The sequence below is a fragment of the Schistocerca cancellata genome, chromosome 5 (assembly GCF_023864275.1).
Source record: "Schistocerca cancellata isolate TAMUIC-IGC-003103 chromosome 5, iqSchCanc2.1, whole genome shotgun sequence".
Taxonomy (NCBI): Eukaryota; Metazoa; Arthropoda; class Insecta; order Orthoptera; family Acrididae; genus Schistocerca; species Schistocerca cancellata.
Window position 1 is genome coordinate 15,686,806 of NC_064630.1, and position 25,639 is coordinate 15,712,444.

Consider the following 25,639-nt stretch of genomic DNA (forward strand, 5'->3'; position numbering starts at 1 on the left):
TCAAATAATGTAGTTCATGAAATAAGTTCGTGGCTTGTGGAAAATAATTTGATGCTAAATCACAGTAAGACTCAATTTTTACAGTTTCTAACTCACAATTAAACAAGAACCGATATTTTGATCAGACAGAATGGGCATATTATAAGCGAGACGGAACAGTTCAAGTTCCTAGGCGTTCGGATAGATAGTAAGCTGTTGTGGAAAGCCCAGGTCCAGGATCTTGTTCAGAAACTAAATGCTGCTTTATTTACCATTAGAACAGTATCTGAAATAAGTGACACTTCAACACGAAAAGTAGTGTATTTCGCATATTTTCATAGGCTTATGTCGTATGGTATTATTTTTTGGGGTAATTCTTCTGATTCAAAAAGGGTATTTTTGGCTGAAAAACGGGCTGTTCGAGCTATATGTGGTGTAAGTTCGAGAACCTCTTGTCGACCCCTATTCAATAGTCTGGAAATTCTGACATTGCCCTCACAGTGTATATTTTCTTTAATGTTGTTTGTTGTTAGCAATATTAGCCTATTCCCAAGAGTTAGCAGCTTTCGCTCAGTTAATACTAGGCAGAAATCCAATCTGCATGTGGAATGCACTTCCTTGACTCTTGTTCAGAAAGGAGTGCAGTATTCTGTTACATCCATTTTCAATAAGCTACCACAAGAACTAAAAAATCTTAGCAGTAGCCCAAACTCTTTTGAGTCTAAACTGATGGTTCACCCCTTCTATTCTGTCGAGGAGCTCCTGGGAGAGCTAAAAAATTAAACAAATTCCAGTGTTACATTGTTGATTTTCTTTATTTAAACTTATTTGTCACCTGAGTATGTTTTTTTATATTTCATTTTATCTGTTTCTAATATCGTGTTATAATTTAATGTATTGACTCGTTCCATGACCATGGAGGCTTCTCCTTAATTTGGTCCCACGGAATAATAAATAAGTAAATAAATAAATAAAAAGTGTAAGGATGATAATAGAAGACAGATTTATAAACAACAGCGAAACATACATTGTATTCGCAGATAAAGAGAATATCTTTCATGAAGTATAGTGGAATAAAAGGTTTTCACAATCATACGCAGTCTGGTGGCAACCACAGTGATGGAAGGGTAATCCATTCTCTTTATGCGAATCAGACTGAAGTGACCAGCAATGACGGCAGGAAAAAACAGGAAGAGTATGAGGTACGACAAGCACACATAACGAAGATTACTCTGGGCACTTGCTTGCCGTTCAGGACACTGCAGTCCTGCCGTCTTCAGTGAGACAAGCTCCATTTGCAGTCTAGATGCTTAGTTAATTAAACATCTGTTGTCTGTTAAAAGCTACTCAGTCACACAAAAGAAATCTACACGCCAGTGGCGATCATAAGCATTGCAGATGGTCAATAAGAACTTTGGATCAGTAATTTTCATGGACATCCACAACATATTCCTAAAGGTATGCGGATAAGAACTCTCGAACAAGTTCAGGATCATCAGCTCAGTGCTGCCCGCAGAGAATTATGCTTGTTACCACTGCTGAACAAGGAGGGGAAGAAACTACTATCGAAATGCCAATAAATGGTTTGTCCAGAGAACAACATTGGCAAATATTAGCCACTGTGTGTCAGTTCTCGGCTGCTTTCAAATCTGGAGTGCAAAACACAGAATAGGAGGCCTTTGGTAAAATACCGTATCAGCAGTGGGGATTATCAACCAATTAGTCACTTCTTACTTTGGGTGTCGACGGCTGAACAACCCATAATTCGGTAGATAACATCATCTCCCTAGCAAGAACTATTGCATAGTGGCGCCAAATTTTCAAAAATGGTTCAAAGGGCTCTGAGCACTATGGGACTTAACATCTATGGTCATCAGTCCCCTAGAACATAGAACTACTTAAACCTAACTAACCTCAGGACATCACACAACACCCAGTCATCACGAGGCAGAGAAAATCCCTGACGCCGCCGGGAATCGAACCCGGGAACCCGTGCGTGGGAAGCGAGAACGCTACTGCACGACCACGAACCAAATTTTCCTGGAACAAATTGCAAGAAAGGTCTTCCCTTATAAGGAGGCGCTAATAAATTCTCCAGTGCTATTGTATAGCAGGAAAGCTGAGACAGAACTTGAAACTGACACTAATGGTTATAGGATAGGTGGAGTCTAAGTGCAAATTCAGCAAGGTACTATGTCTCCATAGTACTCTCCACGTCCGAGATGAGCTATTCTACAACGATCAACAATTTCCACCCACATTTATTTGACAAATCATTCATCTATATAATGGAGCACCATTCCTATTCTGGATGACTAGCCTGAATGATCTTTCAGGTCAACTGGTGAAACAGGCACTGAGGCTTCAGGATTACATCAAAGTGGTATATAAATGGGAATGCAAACCCAAGGACACCATTTCAAAGAATCCTTTAGCAGAACACAGCTGTGTGGATGGAATCTCAGTCACTACTCCATTAAATGGTATTGTTGCTGAACAGAAGAAAGATCCAGCATTGCGGAAAACCATACAAACGTTGAAGAAGAAGAAATTATCCAGAGGAAAATACACTCCTGGAAATGGAAAAAAGAACACATTGACACCGGTGTGTCAGACCCACCATACTTGCTCCGGACACTGCGAGAGGGATGTACAAGCAATGATCACACGCACGGCACAGCGGACACACCAGGAACCGCGGTGTTGGCCGTCGAATGGCGCTAGCTGCGCAGCATTTGTGCACCGCCGCCGTCAGTGTCAGCCAGTTTGCTGTGGCATACGGAGCTCCATCGCAGTCTTTAACACTGGTAGCATGCCGCGACAGCGTGGACGTGAACCGTATGTGCAGTTGACGGACTTTGAGCGAGGGCGTATAGTGGGCATGCGGGAGGCCGGGTGGACGTACCGCCGAATTGCTCAACACGTGGGGCGTGAGGTCTCCACAGTACATCGACGTTGTCGCCAGTGGTCGGCGGAAGGTGCACGTGCCCGTCGACCTGGGACCGGACCGCAGCGACGCACGGATGCACGCCAAGACCGTAGGATCCTACGCAGTGCCGTAGGGGACCGCACCGCCACTTCCCAGCAAATTAGGGACACTGTTGCTCCTGGGGTATCGGCGAGGACCATTCGCAACCGTCTCCATGAAGCTGGGCTACGGTCCCGCACACCGTTAGGCCGTCTTCCGCTCACGCCCCAACATCGTGCAGCCCGCCTCCAGTGGTGTCGCGACAGGCGTGAATGGAGGGACGAATGGAGACGTGTCGTCTTCAGCGATGAGAGTCGCTTCTGCCTTGGTGCCAATGATGGTCGTATGCGTGTTTGGCGCCGTGCAGGTGAGCGCCACGATCAGGACTGCATACGACCGAGGCACACAGGGCCAACACCCGGCATCATGGTGTGGGGAGCGATCTCCTACACTGGCCGTACACCACTGGTGATCGTCGAGGGGACACTGAATAGTGCACGGTACATCCAAACCGTCATCGAACCCATCGTTCTACCATTCCTAGACCAGCAAGGGAACGTGCTGTTCCAACAGGACGTCCGCATGTATCCCGTGCCACCCAACGTGCTCTAGAAGGTGTAAGTCAACTACCCTGGCCAGCAAGATCTCCGGATCTGTCCCCCATTGAGCATGTTTGGGACTGGATGAAGCGTCGTCTCACGCGGTCTGCACGTCCAGCACGAACGCTGGTCCAACTGAGGCGCCAGGTGGAAATTGCATGGCAAGCCGTTCCACAGGACTACATCCAGCATCTCTACGATCGTCTCCATGGGAGAATAGCAGCCTGCATTGCTGCGAAAGGTGGATATACACTGTACTAGTGCCGACATTGTGCATGCTCTGTTGCCTGTGTCTATGTGCCTGTGGTTCTGTCAGTGTGATCATGTGATGTATCTGACCCCAGGAATGCGTAAATAAAGTTTCCCCTTCCTGGGACAATGAATTCACGGTGTCTTATTTCAATTTCCTGGAGTGTATTAAGCAAGGAGGTAACCGGTTGTATACAGTCGTCAACGACCTAAAACCCACAGTATAGGCTCGGTTGTTACGTACTTGCTACTGCACGCAGATGAAGATCTTACCACGCAAATGTGAAATGCCACCTAATGAAGAGGTGTGTAACAATTTTTAAGATACTAAAGGTGTACTTATGGTTCAGTTCAGAAATAGAGGCACAACAACCGATTCAGCACTACAGCGCTATGTCAAAGAGGCCTCAGCGCAAATTGAAATCCAACAATCTGGCATGGTAAGTCCCGGCATGATTTTTCCGCATGACGACGGACTTTTGCACAATGCCTCGGAAATTTGAAATCTTTTCCTACACATGAAACTGTTTTTTGGATGCAGTATTTTGCTAGCGATGAGGAGCTTTTGGAAGCTGCTGACCTGCATCTGCGCTTTACTGCGAGGTAAACAGAAAATGTACCACCGCTGCGATGAGCGTCTTAGTAACAAAACGAGACGGGTGGAAGAGGCCTTTAGAAGCGATGCAGGGGCTCGGATTAGGAAGAACCAAGAAGGAAGTCAGACTGCATCTTTTCAGAGACTGTCCTGGTTGTTGTTTGTTCCGTTTCGGGAAACCAAGGACAGTGATTGTGGGACCATCCTGGTTGTTGCGGGTTCAGTTTAGGGAAACCACGGACGGGGATTTGAACGGTCGTCCTCCCGAAGGAAAAAGAAAGGAAGATAGAGTTCAACGTTCCGGCGACAACAAGGTCATTAGAGGAGGAGCAGCCGCTCGGATTAGGGAAGGGTGGGCAAGGAAATCGGCCATGCCCTTTGAAGAGGGCCATACTGGTATTTGCCTGGAGCGATCTGGGGAGATCGTGGAAAGTCTGTACTCGGACTGCCAGACGGGATTCGATTCGTCGTCCAACTGAATGCAAGTCCAGCTTGCTAACCACTAAGTGACATAGTTAGGTAATGCTGCAATTAATTTACATTGAGAAGTGGGTTACTTTGGTGTTAGGGTTGTAATGGTAGATACGGTGACCACTGGTGCCTTAATATGTACCTTCTTTAGTGTGCCAGTTGTTTTTTTTTCTCCGCGTATAAGAAATTAGATTAAGAAGTGGGTTACGTCGGTGTTAGGGGTTTAATGGTAGATACTGTGACCATTGGTACCTTAATCTGTACCTTCTTTAGTGTGCCAGTTGGTTATTTCTCGCCGGCCGCTGTGGCAGAGCAGTTCTAGGCGCTTCAGTCTGGAACCGCGCTGCTGCTGCGGTCGCAGGTTCGAATCCTGCCTCGGGATTGGATGTATGTGATGTCCTTAGGTTGGTTAGGTTTACGTAGTTCTAAGTCTAGGGGACTGATGACCTCAGATGTTAAGTCCCATAGTGCTTAGAGCCATTTGTACAATTTTTTTGGTTATTTCTCTGTGCCTGTCTTCCCGTAATCACGTCACATAATTTACTGCCTGACGTTTTCTGCAAGGTCGTAATTGCACCAATAAGTGACACTTGTCAATATAGACTAAACGTTTTGCCTCCGCACATCCACACTTCAACACCTGACCCATTGCGCAGGGGAAAATAAGCATTAGTGGCTTGTTTTTGTCACATGTACTTGGAGGTACTAACAGACCTGAAAACATATGACTCCTAATAGCTGCAATTATTAGTCTGTAAATGAAGTAAGTACTGACGTAATGTTGTTCAGTAAACTGTCCTCAGTCACCAATAAAAATATCTCCATTTATACCCCTGATACAACACGCGTATAGTAAGCAGTGCTTATAATGCGTATTTTCTTATCCTTACTTCTATTAGAATTGACCCCACAAAAAGTTTCTTTAGGTTCCACGAACAGGGCTCGGTGTCTATCACAACAGAAATCTGAGGGCTCAGACTTCAATATGTCATCGATACCAGTATTTTTATTGTGACTTACCCCTTATTTCACCTCTGTCAATTATTTTTATCTGTGAGCTATTTTTGTATAAAGACAAAGCTCCTAAAATCTTTATTGTCGTTGGTATGGTCATTGCACACTCTAACCTTATATACCAGTAACACAACTAGTTTTCTAGTTGCAACACTTCTTTATTGATTACACATACACATGAATTCATCAGCAGTAATAATCAGTTAACAAAATTTGCATATCAGGGCCCTATCCACAATTAGTATTTACAATATTAACCGTCACACTTGTGACAACGGCCTCTTTACGTGCCGGTAACAACAGATAACTAAATGTTTACAATGTCGGCTATCGCCTTTCTCACTCAGTTTTACACTTACTGAAAAGGTAAAATTAATTTGATGCTATCTGACCTGAAGGGCACTATTAATTGTTCTGTTTACACTTAGCATTCTACTACACTCAACGTCCGGAAGATTCTAGACTAAGCAAAACGTCAATTTGATGAACATGTGATGGACGCGAGCAGACGTTATCTATTACTATTTCACAAACACACGATCGAATGGGTGAACTTATACTCAACTTTGGGCAGTAGGAAATCTTCTGTCTAAAACAAGAGTAGAAAAATCGCGTGTTAACGGGGTCCGGACGGCCCTGAGTTCAAATCCTGAGATTTCCGTCACACTGCAAGCTCGGGGGCGAGGTTTGCTCGCGTCGACCACTATACACGTTTCTGAAAACAGGAAAACATGAGCAGCAGACACACTGTAGTATATACAAGCTACACAAATATATAACTAGAAAAGCAATACCTTAATATAAACATATTACAAGTTAACCAATGAACAGAATTAAGGAGCTTAGTTTCCTGTGATAAAAAAAAAGAAAGAGCTAGATACTACGTGAAAAGATGTGTCAGTCCACACCCAATGACGTATGGTTCTGTCTTTGCTGGATGGCTGACACCACATAAATCAAACATGCAGTACCTAACGTGACAATCAGCCTTGAGGTAGGTATTTGAAATTGGAATAGGGAACTAATGTCACTTCAATACGCACAAGAAATTATTAAGAAACAACAACTACCACTAATTCGTAAAAGCAGAAAATTCTAAATCTACAAATTAGGAAATGAGACGTTCAAGTGAACCAGCTACGTTCAGCGTGCTACTAAGCACCAAATCCAAACTTACAAATGCGAGGCGCTATTTCTAGCCACTTCAGTAACATAATTTCATGGCCGTTCCAGAACATAAATCGCCTCGCCACCACTGCAGTGAATGTTTTGCTGGCCACTAGCACGAGCAACTGCAACAGTCCTTAAGTACGCAATAATATTCACTATATACAGGGTGATTCAAAAAGAATACCACAACTTTAAAAATGTGTATTTACTGAAAGAAACATAATATAACCTTCTGTTATACATCAAAAGAGTATTAAATACAAAGAGTATTTAAAAAGGTTTTTTTTTCACTCAAAAACAAGTTCAGAGATGTTCAATATGGCCCCCTCCAGACACTCGAGCAATATCAACCCGATACTCCAACTCGTTCCACACTCTCTGTAGCATATGAGGCGTAACAGTTTGGATAGCTACTGTTATTTCTCGTTTCAAATCATCAATGGTGGCTGGGAGAGGTGGCTGAAAGACCATATCCTTAACATACCCCCATAAGAAAAAATCGCAGGGGGTAAGGTCAGGGCTTCTTGGAGGCCAGTGATGAAGTGCTCTGTCACGGGCTGCCTGGCGGCCGATCCATCGCCTCGGGTAGTTGACGTTCAGGTTTCGTAGGACTCTCCATACAGTTGATTGTGGAATTTGCAGCTCTCTGCTAGCTCTGCGAGTCGATTTTCCTGGGCTGCGAACAAATGCTTCCTGGATGCATGCTACATTTTCATCATTCGTTCTCGGCCGTCCAGAACTTTTCCCTTTGCACAAACACCCATTCTCTGTAAACTGTTTATACCAACGTTTAATACCCCATACTTCGTTCGAAATGCACGCTGAACAATTGTCGTCGATTTCTGTTGTGCGGTCGCCATCTTAGCATCAACTGACGCTGGCGCCTAGTCAACAGCGCCTCAAGCGAACAAATGTACAACTAAATGAAACTTTATAGCTCCCTTAATTCGCCGACAGATAGTGCTTAGCTCTGCCTTTTGTCGTTGCAGAGTTTTAAATTCCCAAAGTTGTGGTATTCTTTTTGAATCACCCTCTGTAGAAGGAGGAACCCACCACGAAAGCTTGGCGATTAATTTTTTTCTTCTTCGTGTGAAATTCACACGCCATCCATCCACATAGCTCTCGAGGTATCAGCAAATCCTGGTCGCCAGTGGCCAGCCGTGTCAGTACAACTTTAATACTTCCCGGCAGTGGCCCACGCTTCTTCGTTGCTCCAACTCAACTGGTCCTCACGGCATACGGCCGTGCCACGTGACATGGTGTCACCAACTCCCCACAACGACAACATAGAAAGCACGCCACGTCACAGACTGACTCGGTTCATGCGCAGACCCACTCTCCTCGACTTGCGCACGCGCGCCACCGTAAATAGCGTGCCTCAAAGACGCAAACAGTCAACTCTGATCCTCACTCCCCCTCCTTTCCTCTGTCCTTTCCCTGGGCTCCCTCTTCCCCCCTTCCGTCCTGCTTTCTCCCCACTAAACCTCTCCCTATCTCCCTTCTCCCCCCCCCCAAGTCCTTTTGTATTCCCCTCCTCTGCCTACCCCACTCCCTGTCGCATCTGCCCCCCATCTGTCCTCATCCTCCATCAGCTCCTTTCCCGGTTCCCCCCTTCGCTTTTACTCTCCTTTCCCCCCTTTTTTGTTTTCCCATCATCTGTCCAGTTTCCCCCCACCTGCTCTCGACTGTGGTTTGTCACATTTGCCAACTTTTTAGTGCAGTGTTCCAGTGACTGTACGGTGTTGTTCGTCTTTCTCGTGTTGCGAACAGAAACCATGCTGTCGCTAGGTGTGAATTTTATGTCTTTTGCGAGCAGAATCCAGACTGTCGCCGTGTTTTTTAATTGTCTGTCTATTGTTTTACCTGCCTGCTTCGTATGTATTTTATTAGCATCATCATCCCTCTGTTCTTTGTTTTAAGTTCCACGATTTCTTTTCGCCATGTTACTCTTTAAGTCTCCGATTTTATCGCCTGTTTTTTATTATTTATTCTCTTGATCTTTCTCACAAAATCTGTAGGCTGAAGAGCGGCATACTAAGCTGCTGCCAGCAGGGGGATTGAAATTCAATAAAGAAAAAAAAAAGACGCAAATAGAACAAGGCACAGGGACAACGATCAAAGTTGGAAGTAAGAATCGATATCGCCTGGCGCCAGAAACCCACCGTCTCAGTCGTGCTGCGATACTGATGTGCCAAAAAGACAGTGGACGCCTCTGGAATGCAGCAAAGGAGCGACCCTGCGTGGTATGGATTCGTACCTGGGTTTGCGGAGGTACGCGCTGGCAGCAGGTGCCGACGCGCGGTCACGCAATTCCCGCCAATTGCGGCCGATGGTTTCCGAGATCGGAGCTGGCGCTGCGTAGCGCCCGTAACGTCTTCCAGCGAGTTCAGATCACGGGAATTTCGTGGCCAAGACATTAATTTCACTGCACCATCATGCTTCTCGAAACTGTCCTGGAAGCTGTAAGATGCCATCATAGTACAGGGTGTTTCAAAAATGACCGGTATATTTGAAACGGCAATAAAAACTAAACGAGCAGCGATAGAAATACACCGTTTGTTGCAATATGCTTGGGACAACAGTACATTTTCAGGCGGACAAACTTTCGAAATTACAGTAGTTACAATTTTCAACAACAGATGGCGCTGCAAGTGATGTGAAAGATACAGAAGACAACGCAGTCTGTGGGTGCGCCATTCTGTACGTCGTCTTTCTGCTGTAAGCGTGTGCTGTTCACAACGTGCAAGTGTGCTGTGGACAACATGGTTTATTCCTTAGAACAGAGGATTTTTCTGGTGTTGGAATTCCACCGCCTAGAACACAGTATTGTTGCAAGACGAAGTTTTCAACGGAGGTTTAATGTAACCAAAGGACCGAAAAGCGATACAATAAAGGATCTGTTTGAAAAATTCCAACGGACTGGGAACATGACGGATGAACGTGCTGGAAAGGTAGGGCGTCCGCATACGGCAACCACAGAGGGCAACGCGCAGCTAGTGCAGCAGGTGATCCGACAGCGGCCTCAGGTTTCCGTTCGCCGTGTTGCAGCTGCGGTCCAAATGACGCCAACGTCCACGTATCGTCTCATGCGCCAGAGTTTACACCTCTATCCATACAAAATTCAAACGCGGCAACCCCTCAGCGCCGCTACCATTGCTGCACGAGAGACATTCGCTAACGATATAGTGCACAGGATTGATGACGGCGATATCCATGTGGGCTTATTTTTACCTGGACGGCTTCGTCAATAAACAGAAGTGGCGCATATGGGGAACCGAAAAGCCCCATGTTGCAGTCCCATCGTCCCTGCATCCTCAAAAAGTACTGGTCTGGGCCGCCATTTCTTCCAAAGGAATCATTGGCCCATTTTTCAGATCCGAAACGATTACTGCATCACGCTATCTGGACATTCTTCGTGAATTTGTGGCGGTACAAACTGCCTTCGACGACACTGCGAACACCTCGTGGTTTATGCAAGATGGTGCCCGGCCACATCGCACGGCCGACGTCTTTAATTTCGTGAATGAATATTTCGATGATCGTGTGATTGCTTTGGGCTATCCGAAACATACAGGAGGCGGCGTAGATTGGCCTCCCTATTCGCCAGACATGAACCCCTGTGACTTCTTTCTGTGGGGACACTTGAAAGACCAGGTGTACCGCCAGAATCCAGAAACAACTGAACAGCTGAAGCAGCACATCTCATCTGCATGTGAAGCCATTCCGCCAGACACGTTGTCAAAGGTTTCGGGTAATTTCATTCAGAGACTACGCCATATTATTGCTACACATGGTGGATAAGTGGAAAACATCGTACTATAGAGTTTCCCAGACCGCAGCGCCATGTGTTGTTGACAATTGTAACTACTGTAATTTCGAAAGTTTGTCTGCCTGAAAATGTACTGTTGTCGCAAGCATATTGCAACAAACGGTGTATTTCTATCGCTGCTCGTTTAGTTTTTATTGCCGTTTCAAATATACCGGTCATTTTTGAAACACCCTGTACATGCAGCATGAACGGTTGCAGCCGGTCTGCAATAATATTCACGTAGTCCACCCAGCGCCGAGCGAGGTGGCGCAGTGGCTAGCACACTGGACTCGCATTCGGGAGGACGACGGTTCAATCCCGCGTCCGGCCATCCTGATTTAGGTTTTCCGTGATTTCCCTAAATCGCTCCAGGCAAATGCCAGGAATGGTTCCTCTGAAAGGGCACGGCCGACTTCCTTCCCTAATCCGATGAGACCGATGACCTCGCTGTTTGCTCTCTTTCCCAAAAACCAACCCACCAGTCCACCAAGCTGTCGTGGTGGCTTCGATCGCTAATACAGGTTCCGTAGAGGTCCATCTGAATGTCCCTCCCCTCCACCCCCCGCCCCCGGCCTGCAGCCTGCGTCAGGGGTGTATAGCGGATGTTCAGAGCAGGAGTTCGCGCCCTATCCGCATGCGACAATCAACCTGGTCTTAGTGAGAAACGTGATTCATCTGAATCTGACCAGGCAACGGATTTCGAGTGATTGACGGTCCAATCTGACGATACTGCGCCCACTGCAGTCGTAATTGACGATGCCGTTCGGTCAACGTGGGAACACGGGGTGGGGGGCCCACCGCAGAGCGACGTGTTCAACATCGTACGCTGAAAAGTGTAGTTCGAAACACTCGTGCTGGCTCCGGTACTCTGCCGGCACCACTTGAGTGTACTCTGGCGTCACAGCTGCCACAGATCGCCACATATCTAGTCCAAGCACCGTGGATAAGTGCAAGCAAAAAGTATTACCTGAAAACAAAAAACAAAAATGGAAGAGCGCACAGGAAATTAAATTTTAATACTGTTTCTTTTTCATGAAACTCGATGTAAGGTGGGTGGCGAACATGGCAAAAAAGAAAAAAAATTGGCGAAATTGAAAAGAATAAGTTAAATATCAGGTTACCTTCCATTCAGAAGGCTGTTGCACGCAGCGACTTTTTTTTTTTTTTTTTTTTTTTTGTACTTCAGTATACTGACTGGTTTGATGCGACCCGCCACGAATTCCTTTCCTGTGCTAACCTCTTCATCTCAGAGTAGCACTAGCACTTGCAACCTACGTCCTCAATTATTTGCTTGACGTATTCCAATCTCTGTCTTCCTCTACAGTTTTTGCCCTCTACAGCTCCCTCTAGTACCATGGAAGTCATTCCCTCATGTCTTAGCAGATGTCCTATCATCCTGTCCCTTCTCCTTATCAGTGTTTTCCACATATTCCTTTCCTCTCCGATTCTGCGTAGAACCTCCTCATTCCTTACCTTATCAGTCCACCTAATTTTCAACATTCGTCTATAGCACCACATCTCAAATGCTTCGATTCTCTTCTGTTCCGGTTTTCCCACAGTCCATGTTTCACTACCATACAATGCTGTACTCCAGACGTACATCCTCAGAAATTTCTTCCTCAAATTAAGGCCGGTATTTGATATTAGTAGACTTCTCTTGGCCAGAAATGCCTTTGTTGCCATAGCGAGTCTGCTTTTGATGTCCTCCTTGCTCCGTCCGTCATTAGTTACTGTACTGTCTAGGTAGCAGAATTCTTAACTTTATTGACTTCGTGACCATCAATCCCGATGTTAAGTTTCTCGCCGTTCTCATTTCTACTATTTCTCATTACCTTCGTCTTTCTCCGATTTACTCTCAAACCATACTGTGTACTCATTAGACTGTTCATTCCGTTCAGCAGATCATTTAATTCTTCTTCACTTTCACTGAGGATAGCAATGTCATCAGCGAATCGTATCATTGATATCCCTTCACCTTGTATTTTAATTCCACTCCTGAACCTTTCTTTTATTTCCATCATTGCTTCCTCGATGTACAGATTGAAGAGTGGGGGCGAAAGGCTACAGCCTTGTCTTACACCCTTCTTAATACGAGCACTCCGTTCTTGATCGTCCACTCTTATTATTCCCTCTTGGTTGTCGTACATATTGTATATGACCCGTCTCTCCCTATAGCTTACCCCTACTTTTTTGAGAATCTCGAACAGCTTGCACCATTTTATATTGTCGAACGCTTTTTCCAGGTCGACAAATCCTATGAAAGTGTCTTGATTTTTCTTTAGCCTTGCTTCCATTATTAGCCGTAACGTCAGAATTGCCTGTTATATTGACTTGTAAGTAATAGATTTGAGCTATCCGTCGTCCTTTTGAAATTTTATTGGCAGATCTAGATTTCAGCTAGAAACTAGCCATTCTCAATGCACAATCATTTTTGGTGAATGCATGTAATGCCTGGTGGTCGGGCTTCATGCACAGTTCTTTGAATATTCAATAATACATAAAGTGTAACTCTTCAGGCTTTCCCGGCGATCTAATGACATCTTGGGTTGTCGGGTGTTCTGCCGGATACCAGCGTCGTACTTGCACGATATTCCGGTCACGTAGCTCGTGGCCTTCATCAGGTGCGACCTGAGACTGCTCCTCGAGTGGACTTGGTCCAGTATTTATACCTGCGGCCTTCCCACTCCACCAACGGCTGCAGGCGCTTCCTCTGTGGTGCGCGCCCATTCCCTGCGACCTGCTGGAGCGTTGCTGCTCCGTTTTCCGTCCGCTGCGTTTCTAGGTGTTCCCTCTGCGGTCCGCGCCCACCAAACCCGCTCCAGCACCTGATGAAGGCCACGAGCTACGAGACCGAAATATCGTGCAAGTACGACGCTGATATCCGGCAGAACACCCGACAACCCAAGATGTCAATACATAAAAGTATTTTATACGCTGACGTGGTACGACACCTGGAAGACATTTTAATCACGGTTGTGGTTGTTAAAAACACTGTATTGTTCACGGCAAGCTGCAGTTTTAGTGAGTTGCACACCGCGGGTCCTGCGAGTGTTGCTGTGTGGCCGCTCTGACTTGGGAGTCTGCGCAGGAGAGGTGAGTGACGACAGCCGGCGTGGTGCGGCGTGCTGTTGCAGGCGGCGCTGGGTTATCTGCGGCGGGGGTCGGAGCGGCCGTCGTGGCTGTGCGGCGGCTCCCTCATCAGCCAGCAGTTCGTGCTGACGGCCGCGCACTGCTGCACCAACAGGGTCTGGTGAGTGGCGCCAGCGGCCTGGCGCCAGCGGCCTCTTGCACCTTCCCTGTCGTGAAGCGTTTCAGGGTGGGCCAGTTACGTGCACAGGGCTATTACAAATGATTGAAGCGATTTCATAAATTCACTGTAGCTCCATTCATTGACATATGGTCACGACACACTACAGATACGTAGAAAAACTCATCAAGTTTCGTTCCGCTGAAGCCGCACTTCAGGTTTCTGCCGCCAGAGCGCTCGAGAGCGCAGTGAGACAAAATGGCGACAGGAGCGGAGAAAGCGTATGTCGTGCTTGAAATGCACTCACATCAGTCAGTCATAACAGTGCAACGACACTTCAGGACGAAGTTCAACAAAGATCCACCAACTGCTAACTCCATTCGGCGATGGTATGCGCAGGTTAAAGCTTCTGGATGCCTCTGTAAGGGGAAATCAACGGGTCGGCCTGCAGTGAGCGAAGAAACGGTTGAACGCGTGCGGGCAAGTTTCACGCGTAGCTCGCGGAAGTCGACGAATAAAGCAAGCAGGGAGCTAAACGTACCACAGGATGGTGCTCCACCGCACTTCTATCATGATGTTCGTCATTTCTTAAACAGGAGATTGGAAAACCGATGGATCGGTCGTGATGGAGATCATGATCAGCAATCCGTGTCATGGCCTCCACGCTCTTCCGACTTAACCCCATGCGATTTCTTTCTGTGGGGATTATGTGAAAGATTCAGTGTTTAAACCTCCTCTACAAAGAAACGTGCCAGAACTGCGAGCTCGCATAAACGATGCTTTCGAACTCATTGATGGGGACATGCTGCGCCGAGTATGGGAGGAACTTGATTATCGGCTTGATGTCTGCCGAATCACTAAAGGGGCACATATCGAACATTTGTGAATGCCTAAAAAAACTTTTTGAGTTTTTGTATGTGTGTGCAAAGCATTGTGAAAATATCTCAAATAATAAAGTTATTGTAGAGCTGTGAAATCGCTTCAATCATTTGTAATAACCCTGTACATAATGCTCCACCAACTTGAAGAATACAAACGATCCACAATGCGGAGAAAAACTACCTGATAATAAGGTCAAAGAGTAGTTGCCGGTCATCTAAGCGACCAAAACTTTCCAATTAACGATGTGCTTGCCACACTCGGTGCGGTTCATTAATAGCGCCAGCGGTTGGCTTGACGCCAGTAACCTGTCCCACTGCGCACTGCCTGCCGTGAAACGTTCCACGGAGGGCCACTTAGATGTATTAGGGTGTGCTTACAAGTACAGGGTGTTTCAGAAAGGACTTTACGGTTCTAAGAATTCATATAAATTTACTGAAAGAAGATATAGAGCTGTGTTTCGAATCTTAAATCAATGAGATTTTATGTGGTTTCTGTGGTGTCACCGCCAGACACCACACTTGCTAGGTGGTAGCTTTAAATCGGCTGCGGTCCATTAGTACATGTCGGACCTGCGTGTCGCCACTGTCAGTGATCGCAGACCGAGCGCCACCACACGGCAGGTCTAGAGAGACGTACTAGCACTCGTCCCAGTTGTACGACGACTTTGCTAGCGACTACACTGACGAACCCTTTCTCTCAGTTGCCGAGAGATAGTTAGAATAGCCTTCAGCTAAGTCCATGGCTACGACCTATCAAGGCGCCATTAACCATTTCTAGAGAGAGTCTCACTTGATCATCAAGAATGCTGTATACAAATGATGGATTAAAGTTAAGTATTCCAGCAGCTACATACTTTTCTTTATAGCATTCATTACGTATCCTGTTTCAGACTTAACGCAAGCCTGCGTGAATTAAGCGCGTGCCCTTTCGGCTTCCTCGCCTTGTGTCTAGACTGTCTTGTCTAGACACAACAGTTTCCTTTGGTTATCCTACACACGTCCCATCACAAGTCAATTTCTTCCCTAATTCGCTGTAGCATTGTAGGTGTAACTTGCTCAGTGGTGGCGTAAATTCTCGCTCTGAGTTCAGGTAGAGAAGCCGTCACAGGAAGTACAAACACGATATCTTTGAAAGACCCCCACAAAAAAAAAAAAAAGAATCGAGTGCTGTCAGCTCTGGGGAACGTGGGGGCCACGCAACTGGAGCATCATGGCTAATCCATTGACCTGGAAAGCGGTCACTGAGAAAATCCCGGACGATAGCCACGTAGGGGGGTGGTGTACCATCTTGCATGAAGTAAAAATTTCGTTCTTGATCATCCTCATCGATTTGTGGTATCAAAAATTGTTGTAACATATCCAGGCACACTACCCCATTGATGGTTCTCCCTGGGAAGAAAAGGGACCGTGCACGTTGTTCTTGCTCAATGCGCAAAAAAACGTTCCATTTACGGCTATCACGAAGATGTTGCAATGTTTGATGTGGATTTTCACTGCCCCAAATCCTACAGTTATGTGTGTTAACCTTGCCACTTAGTGAAAAGTCGACTCGTCAGAAAAGACGAATTTGCCCAAGATATGTTCATCTTCATGTGATCGACTTAGCATATCTGCACAGAAATTCTTGGGAGCTATTTTATCCGTGTCTTTCATTAGTTGCACGATCGTCAATCTGTATTGTTTCAAATGCAAACGGTTTGTCAACACACGCCAAAGTGTCGTATGTGGGATTTGCAGTTCGCGAGATGCACGCCGGGTCGACTTCTTAGCGCTGCCGACGAAGCACTGTCTCACTCCCTCAATGACGTCGTCAGACGTGCCTGGACGACCTGATGGTTTGCCATGTTAGATACACTACTGGCCATTAAAATTGCTACACCACGAAGATGACGTGCTACAGACGCGAAATTTAAGCGACAGGAAGAAGATGCAGTGGTATGCAATTGATTAGCTTTCACGGGCATTCACACAAGGTTGGCGCCTACAACGTGCTGACATGAGGAAAGTTTCCAACCGATTTCTCATACACAAACAGTAGTTGACCGGCGTTGGTGAAACGCTGTTGTGGTGCCTCGTGTAAGGAGGAGAAATGCGTACCATCACGTTTCCGACTTTGATAAAGTTCAGATTGTAGCCTATCGCGATTGCGGTTTATCGTATGGCGACATTGCTGCTCGCGTTGGTCGAGATCCAATGACTGTTAGCAGAATACGGAACCGGTGGGTTCAGGAGGGTAATACGGAACGTCGTGCTGGATCCCAACGGCCTCGTATCACTAGCAGTCGAGATGACAGGTATCCTATCCGCATGGCTGTAACGCATCGTGCAGCCACGTCTCGATCCCTGTGTCAACAGACGGAGACGTTTGCAAGACAACAACCATCTGCACGAGCAGTTCGACGCCGTTTGCAGCAGCATGGACTGTCAGCTCGGAGACCACGGCTGCGGTTACCCTTGACGCTGCATCACAGACAGGAGCGCCTACGATGGTGTACTCAACGACGAACCTGGGTGCACGAATGGCAAAACGTCATTTTTTCATATGAATTTAGGTTCTTTTACTGCTTCATGATGGTCGCATCCGTGTTTGGCGACATCGCGGTGAACGCACACTGGAAGCGTGTATTCGTCATCGCCATACTGGCGTATCAACCGGCATGATGATATGGGGTGCCATTGGTTACACGTCTCGGTCACCTCTTGTTCGCATTGACGGCACTTTGAACAGTGGACGTTAAATTTCAGATGCGTTGCGGCCCGTGGCTCTACCCTTCGTTCGATCCCTGCGAAACCCTACATTTCAACAGGATAGTGCACGACCGCATGTTGCAGGTCTTGTACGGGCCTTTCTGGATACAGAAAATGTTCGACTGCTGACCTGGCCAGTACATTCGCCAATTGAAAACGTCTGGTCAAAGGTGGGCGAGCAACTGGCTCGTCACAATACGCCACTCACTACTGTAGATGAACTGTGGCATCGTGTTGAAGCTTCATGGGCAGCTGTACCTGTACACACCATCCAAGCTCTGTTTGACTCAATGCCCAGGCGTATCAAGGCCGTTATTACGGCCAGAGGTGGTTGCTCTGGGTACTGATTTCTCAGGATCTATGCAACCAAATTACGTGAAAATGTAATCACATGTGAGTTGTAGTATAATATATTTGTCCAATGAATACCCGTTTATCATCTGCATTTCTTCTAGGTGTAACAATTTTAATGGCCAGTAGTGTAGATACACAGATAGATTAGTACTTGTTCCATAGATAATGAATACCACACTTCGTAATGATGTGGAACGTGTCAGATTAATAAAAGGTGTCTATACAAGATACTACATTACACAAAATATTACACGACACTTAATATTTTTAATTTTTGTGGGGGTTGGGAAAATTAGCCACCGTTCTAGTACATTACTTGAATTTTTTTACGACTGGTGTCAACGTCAGCATTAACAAACGCAGTATCAGGTAATTGTCTTCTCAAGAGCTATCGAATTCAGTTACAAAAAATATACAGTTCTACACTCCTGGAAATTGAAATAAGAACACTGTGAATTCATTGTCCCAGGAAGGGGAAACTTTATTGACACATTCCTGGGGTCAGATACATCACATGATCACACTGACAGAACCACAGGCACATAGACACAGGCAACAGAGCATGCACAATGTCGGCACTAGTACATTGTATATCCACCTTTCGCAGCAATGCAGGCTGCTATTCTCCCATGGAGACGATCGTAGAGATGCTGGATGTAGTCCTGTGGAACGGCTTGCCATGCCATTTCCACCTGGCGCCTCAGTTGGACCAGCGTTCGTGCTGGACGTGCAGACCGCGTGAGACGACGCTTCATCCAGTCCCAAACATGCTCAATGGGGGACAGATCCGGAGATCTTGCTGGCCAGGGTAGCTGACTTACACCTTCTAGAGCACGTTGGGCGGCACGGGATACATGCGGACGTGCATTGTCCTGTTGGAACAGCAAGTTCCCTTGCCGGTCTAGGAATGGTAGAACGATGGGTTCGATGACGGTTTGGATGTACCGTGCACTATTCAGTGTCCCCTCGACGATCACCAGTGGTGTACGGCCAGTGTAGGAGATCGCTCCCCACACCATGATGCCGGGTGTTGGCCCTGTGTGCCTCGGTCGTATGCAGTCCTGATTGTGGCGCTCACCTGCACGGCGCCAAACACGCATACGACCATCATTGGCACCAAGGCAGAAGCGACTCTCATCGATGAAGACGACACGTCTCCATTCGTCCCTCCATTCATGCCTGTCGCGACACCACTGGAGGCGGGCTGCACGATGTTGGGGCGTGAGCGGAAGACGGCCTAACGGTGTGCGGGACCGTAGCCCAGCTTCATGGAGACGGTTGCGAATGGTCCTCGCCGATAGCCCAGGAGCAACAGTGTCCCTAATTTGCTGGGAAGTGGCGGTGCGGTCCCCTACGGCACTGCGTAGGATCCTACGGTTTTGGCGTGCATCCGTGCGTCGCTGCGGTCCGGTCCCAGGTCGACGGGCACGTGCACCTTCCGCCGACCACTGGCGACAACATCGATGTACTGTGGAGACCTCACGCCCCACGTGTTGAGCAATTCGGCGGTACGTCCACCCGGCCTCCCGCATGCCCACTATACGCCCTCGCTCAAAGTCCGTCAACTGCACATACGGTTCACGTCCACGCTGTCGCGGCATGCTACCAGTGTTAAAGACTGCGATGGAGCTCCGTATGCCACGGCAAACTGGCTGACACTGACGGCGGCGGTGCACAAATGCTGCGCAGCTAGCGCCATTCGACGGCCAACACCGCGGTTCCTGGTGTGTCCGCTGTGCCGTGCGTGTGATCATTGCTTGTACAGCCCTCTCGCAGTGTCCGGTGCAAGTATGGTGGGTCTGACACACCGGTGTCAATGTGTTCTTTTTTCCATTTCCAGGAGTGTATTTTAAACAACGTACTGGCTTCAATATCTCCATTGGTATCAGCGCTAAAAACATTGACCAAGCGAAGAAAAAAAATACGTGCCCCTCGAGGCTTTAATATTTGTCGAAAACTGCGTTTCAAAATGTGTAATCATTCACGAAATAAAAGAGATGTTATGTCTTATGTCACTCACCCCATATAATATATAAGACGCCTCACCGCAAAGGACTTATCCGAGTAGGACGGAAATCGGTTGATGTGATGAACATGTTCAGACAAACAAATATTACAGTTTCATAAAAATTGAGTGATTTATTCAAGAAACAGCCGCGCGGAAGGGTCCAACATCAGGCCACCGTCACATCCAGAAACCCCACAAATCTCGATAGTGCACGATTCGAGTAACCGTCAAATTGGACGCCAACAGTGAGGTCCCAGTCAAACGACTGTCTGCTGTATGATACAAGCGCGTGGCATCACTGTATCCTTCATAGTGATCGCTCAGCATTTGACGCTGTTCGTACCTATACACGGGGTGTACCGTAAATACTGCGGAAGTGGAAAGTGCTGTTGATATGTGGTTTTCACAGAATGGATTGGAAGTCAGGGACTGGTATTGTTAGCCAATCAACAGTTGTAATCATACTTATAGAGCGTATTTTTCTACAAAAATACAGCCGCGCGGGGTAGTCGTGCGGGGGCGTCTTCTCATGTTTCGTGCGGCTCCCTCCCGTCGGAGGTTGCAGTCATCCTCCGGGCATGGGTGTGTGTTTGGTCCTTAGCGTACGTTAGTTTAAATTAGTTTAATTAGTGTGTAAGCCTAGGGACCGACGACCTCAGCAGTTTGGTCCCATAGTCCTTACCACAAATTTCCAATTTACAAACACGCATTTTTTTTTAAATCGAACGATACCTGTTGATACTAACAAACTAAAAGTAGAGTAAATAAGAATGCCAGTAGTGTTTGTTGCAAGATTGTAGTGCAAGTCGTTTACGAGATATCGGAGTTTGATTAGTTCCCACAGCGATACTTGTATAATACCTGTGATTATAAACACTGAAGAACAATACAGGTGCATACACTAGTTATGTGGATGCTAACCAGTTACGAGACAACTGAACATTGTAGACTGTGTTCTTAATGAGTACCGGCAGGGGCAGTACGACATGTCCGAGCAGGCTGCAGACACGTCGTTGTGTATCATCAGGTCGAGTTGGCGTGTTCTTGTAGACAGCGTCTTTCAGCTTCGTCCACACAAAGAAAGTCTACGTGGGCTGAACAGTTATCATGTTGGTACCAGAGGTTCCTCGTAGTGTGAAAAGGAACGTCATCTAGCAACTGTGGAAGATGGTCTTTTAGGAGGCTGCCATACTTGTGCAAGTTTAGTGTTCCGTCTATGAAAAACGGGTTTATCAGCTGATGGTTCATTATCCCCCACCACACGTTTACACTACATGTAAGCTGACGTTCCACCTGACGAAGCCAGGGGGGAGTGTCAACAGACCAGTAGTGCATGTTTCGGCGGTTTACCTGGCTATGACTGGTAAATGTGACTTCGTCACTAAACAAGATACATGATACATCTAGAGTGTGCTGCCTTAATACCCATGAACAAAAGGTAACACGATTGTCATAATCGTTTCCGTGCAGCTCTTGACGGAGAGAGATGTGAAGTGGGTGGAACCTATGTCGATAGAGAATGGGTAGGACCATTTCCTAACTCATGCCGCTTTCTCGTGCGATTTCATGGGAGCTAATGTGTGGATCAACTGCAACAGCGGCAGGAACCTTTATTTCCCCCTCTTCTGTCGTCACTTGTTCCGTATGTTAGGTTGTGTAGGTGTTACACTACCACATTCACGTAACTGGCTGAAGAGGTTGATAAATAATTGTCGAGATGGTTGACGTATATTGGGTTATCTTATCGCATAAGCTTACAAGAACGGATTGCATTCTTCCTGCACTTTCCATACACCGTACGCATGTTGGCTTTTTCTGCACTGGTAAATACTACACTCCTGGAAATGGAAAAAAGAACACATTGACACCGGTGTGTCAGACCCACCATACTTGCTCCGGACACTGCGAGAGGGCTGTACAAGCAATGATCACACGCACGGCACAGCGGACACACCAGGAACCGCGGTGTTGGCCGTCGAATGGCGCTAGCTGCGCAGCATTTGTGCACCGCCGCCGTCAGTGTCAGCCAGTTTGCCGTGGCATACGGAGCTCCATCGCAGTCCTTAACACTGGTAGCATGCCGCGACAGCGTGGACGTGAACCGTATGTGCAGTTGACGGACTTTGAGCGAGGGCGTATAGTGGGCATGCGGGAGGCCGGGTGGACGTACCGCCGAATTGCTCAACACGTGGGGCGTGAGGTCTCCACAGTACATCGATGTTGTCGCCAGAGGTCGGCGGAAGGTGCACGTGCCCGTCGACCTGGGACCGGACCGCAGCGACGCACGGATGCACGCCAAGACCGTAGGATCCTACGCAGTGCCGTAGGGGACCGCACCGCCACTTCCCAGCAAATTAGGGACACTGTTGCTCCTGGGGTATCGGCGAGGACCATTCGCAACCGTCTCCATGAAGCTGGGCTACGGTCCCGCACACCGTTAGGCCGTCTTCCGCTCATGCCCCAACATCGTGCAGCCCGCCTCCAGTGGTGTCGCGACAGGTGTGAATGGAGGGACAAATGGAGACGTGTCGTCTTCAGCGATGAGAGTCGCTTCTGCCTTGGTGCCAATGATGGTCGTATGCGTGTTTGGCGTCGTGCAGGTGAGCGCCACAATCAGGACTGCATACGACCGAGGCACACAGGGCCAACACCCGGCATCATGGTGTGGGGAGCGATCTCCTACACTGGCCGTACACCACTGGTGATCGTCGAGGGGACACTGAATAGTGCACGGTACATCCAAACCGTCATCGAACCCATCGTTCTACCATTCCTAGACCGGCAAGGGAACTTGCTGTTCCAACAGGACAATGCACGTTCGCATGTGTCCCGTGCCACCCAACGTGCTCTAGAAGGTGTAAGTCAACTACCCTGGCCAGCAAGATCTCCGGATCTGTCCTCCATTGAGCATGTTTGGGACTGGATGAAGCGTCGTCTCACGCGGTCTGCACGTCCAGCACGAACGCTGGTCCAACTGAGGCGCCAGGTGGAAATGGCATAATGGCATGGCAAGCCGTTCCACAGGACTACATCCAGCATCTCTACGATCGTCTCCATGGGAGAATAGCAGCCTGCATTGCTGCGAAAGGTGGATATACACTGTACTATTGCCGACATTGTGCATGCTCTGTTGCCTGTGTCTATGTGCCTGTGGTTCTGTCAGTGTGATCATGTGATGTATCTGACCCCAGGAATGTGTCAATAAAGTTTCCCCTTCCTGGGACAATGAATTCACGGTGTTCTTATTTCAATTTCCAGGAGTGTATTTTCCGCTCACGAGCTGCTGCCTGTACTGTCACACATAAGTCGCGATTCACTCGAGGAACACACAAGCACAGTGTACCCAAACGTAAGAACGTCGTACCTAGAAGATACGTTGGTTGAATGGCACAAAAAGTGTCGGTGTGTAAACTTTTCAAAACTCGATATCTCGTAAACGACTCAGACTAATGTCCTCCAACAAACACCACTGACATTCTACTTTATCGCACTTTTAGTTTGTTAATGTCATTAGCCATCGCTTCATTAAAAAAAGTGTATGTGTATGTTTGCACAAAAAACACACTTTCTATACGTCATTACCATCTGTTTATTGGCTAACAACACCAGCCCCTGACTACCAGTCCATTCTATGAAAACCGCACATCAATAGCACTTTCCATTTCCGCAGTACTTGCGGTGTAAGTTTCAGATGATTCACCCTGTATATCCTACCAGGTGTGGTATCAACACTGAAACCTGTGTTGGCCGTTCTGCGCAGAGGACTGCATCTCTGATTATTTACATTCTCACCGAAGAGGTTTACGTGTAGGAAGTTGCACAGAAATACAAAGGTCTTCTGTGTGTTTCCCTTTTTTGTCTGACACAATATTGTGAACAGTAATGCTCGTACTTGGGAGGCTCCTGAAGTTGCCTTTGCATTTGGCTATTTTGTTCCTTAGAGCGACTTGTTGAGTCCTAAGTGCCAGGAAATTCTGATCCGAGCCACAAATCTCGTCCGTTTGGTAACCTCATATGTTTTTTCACTAAACGACTGTACGGAATTGTACCAACTGCCTTCGTGAAGTCATGGTGTATGGTACCAGCCTGGGCATTCCTCTCTTGATCTTATGGACGATCAGAGCGAGCTAACATTCGCAAAATGTCTGTTTGCAGAATCCACATTTATTTTTATACAGCAGATTTTCGTTCTTCAAAAACGTCGTAATCCACGTGTATTACAAAAGTGAATATTCCACATCTACCCCTAAACCACTGCATCGATTTCAACCAAACTTGGTACACTTGTGACTTACTGATTGGAAGGAGTCAGTGTGGGGGTAAACCGTCCTCTTCTCAAAGGGGTGGGGGTTGGGATGAAAAAGCAGTGTAGCTCACGACGTGCAAATATCCCACTGTGTTCATCCATTATTTGACAAAGAGTATTCACTGACTTGAAACCAATTTTACACGTAATTTCAAACCTTTAAAAGACTTTTCTCGCAGACACCCCGCACAAAATGGTAAAAGGAAAAAAGTTTATCGCTTAATACATTTTCGCTGTTTAGGTTGTAAATCTGGTGTACCAGTGATGACCTTCTAATTCATTACGTATTTAGTACCAACTCTATTTGCAAATTTTTTTTTCAGACAGTATTCCCATATACCACTGAATGTAGTTGAACAGTATATCATTGTACGACACATACCACCGGAGGTATGACGTCATAAACACTGAGATACAGCAAAAATTGCCGCATCACACATGAAGTTTCAATTTAAAACTTCTTTACCACTTAGTACAGTCGCAAAACGTTTCGCAGAAAGTATCGAAATATAGTACTGGATGTATCTGCAAAATTATATCACTGTATGGCATATAGTTCAGGAGATATGTCGTCATGAACATTGAGCTACGTGAAAAAAAAAAAACTGCAGGGTGAGATGCGGTAGAGCTGTGAAATATGTGTACAAAAATGTGTGAAATTTGTTACATATATGTGAGATGTGCATACGTGGGCAAAGCCGTGCGTTAAAAGCTTCTCCTAAACCCATATATCTATGTAAACCAAACTTGGTACACATATTTACACATGGTGACAATTACTCGACCAAATGATATAAAATGGTCATAACTTCTGAACGGTTTCGTTAGGACGTTCAAACTGCACGGTCAGCCGCGGGAATGATGGGAGTTAGTAAGCGCATGCGTAGTTTGGTTTAGCGATGAAGTCCACTTTCATTTGGATGGGTTCGCCAATAAGCAAAATTGGTACACTTGTGGGGCTGAGAATCCGCATTTCCCGATCGAGAAGTCTCTTCACCTTCAACGGGTGACTGTGTGGTGAGCAGTGTCCAGTCATGGACTAATCGGTGCGATATTCCTTGATGGTACAGTGACTACCGAACTGTATGTGAAGGTTTTGATTTCATCCCCATCATTCAGAGTGACCCTGATTTCCAGATGATGTGGTTCATGCTAGACGCAGCTCGACCCCATCGCAGCAGGAGAGTGTTAGACGTCCTGGAGGAGTACTTTTGGCCCACATCCTGGCTCAGGAAGCCACTT

The 25,639-nt window shown here is 46.8% G+C and overlaps 1 protein-coding gene across 1 annotated transcript in view; it reads left to right on the top strand.

Annotated features, from left to right (window-relative positions):
• Positions 1–25,639, top strand: part of LOC126187756 (serine protease snake-like) — a 198,545-nt gene that overhangs the window by 133,789 nt on the left and 39,117 nt on the right. The window contains exon 4 of the mRNA XM_049929016.1: positions 13,988–14,103. Within this exon, the coding sequence (XP_049784973.1) occupies positions 13,988–14,103 (116 nt within the window). The remainder of the gene's footprint in view (positions 1–13,987; positions 14,104–25,639) is intronic.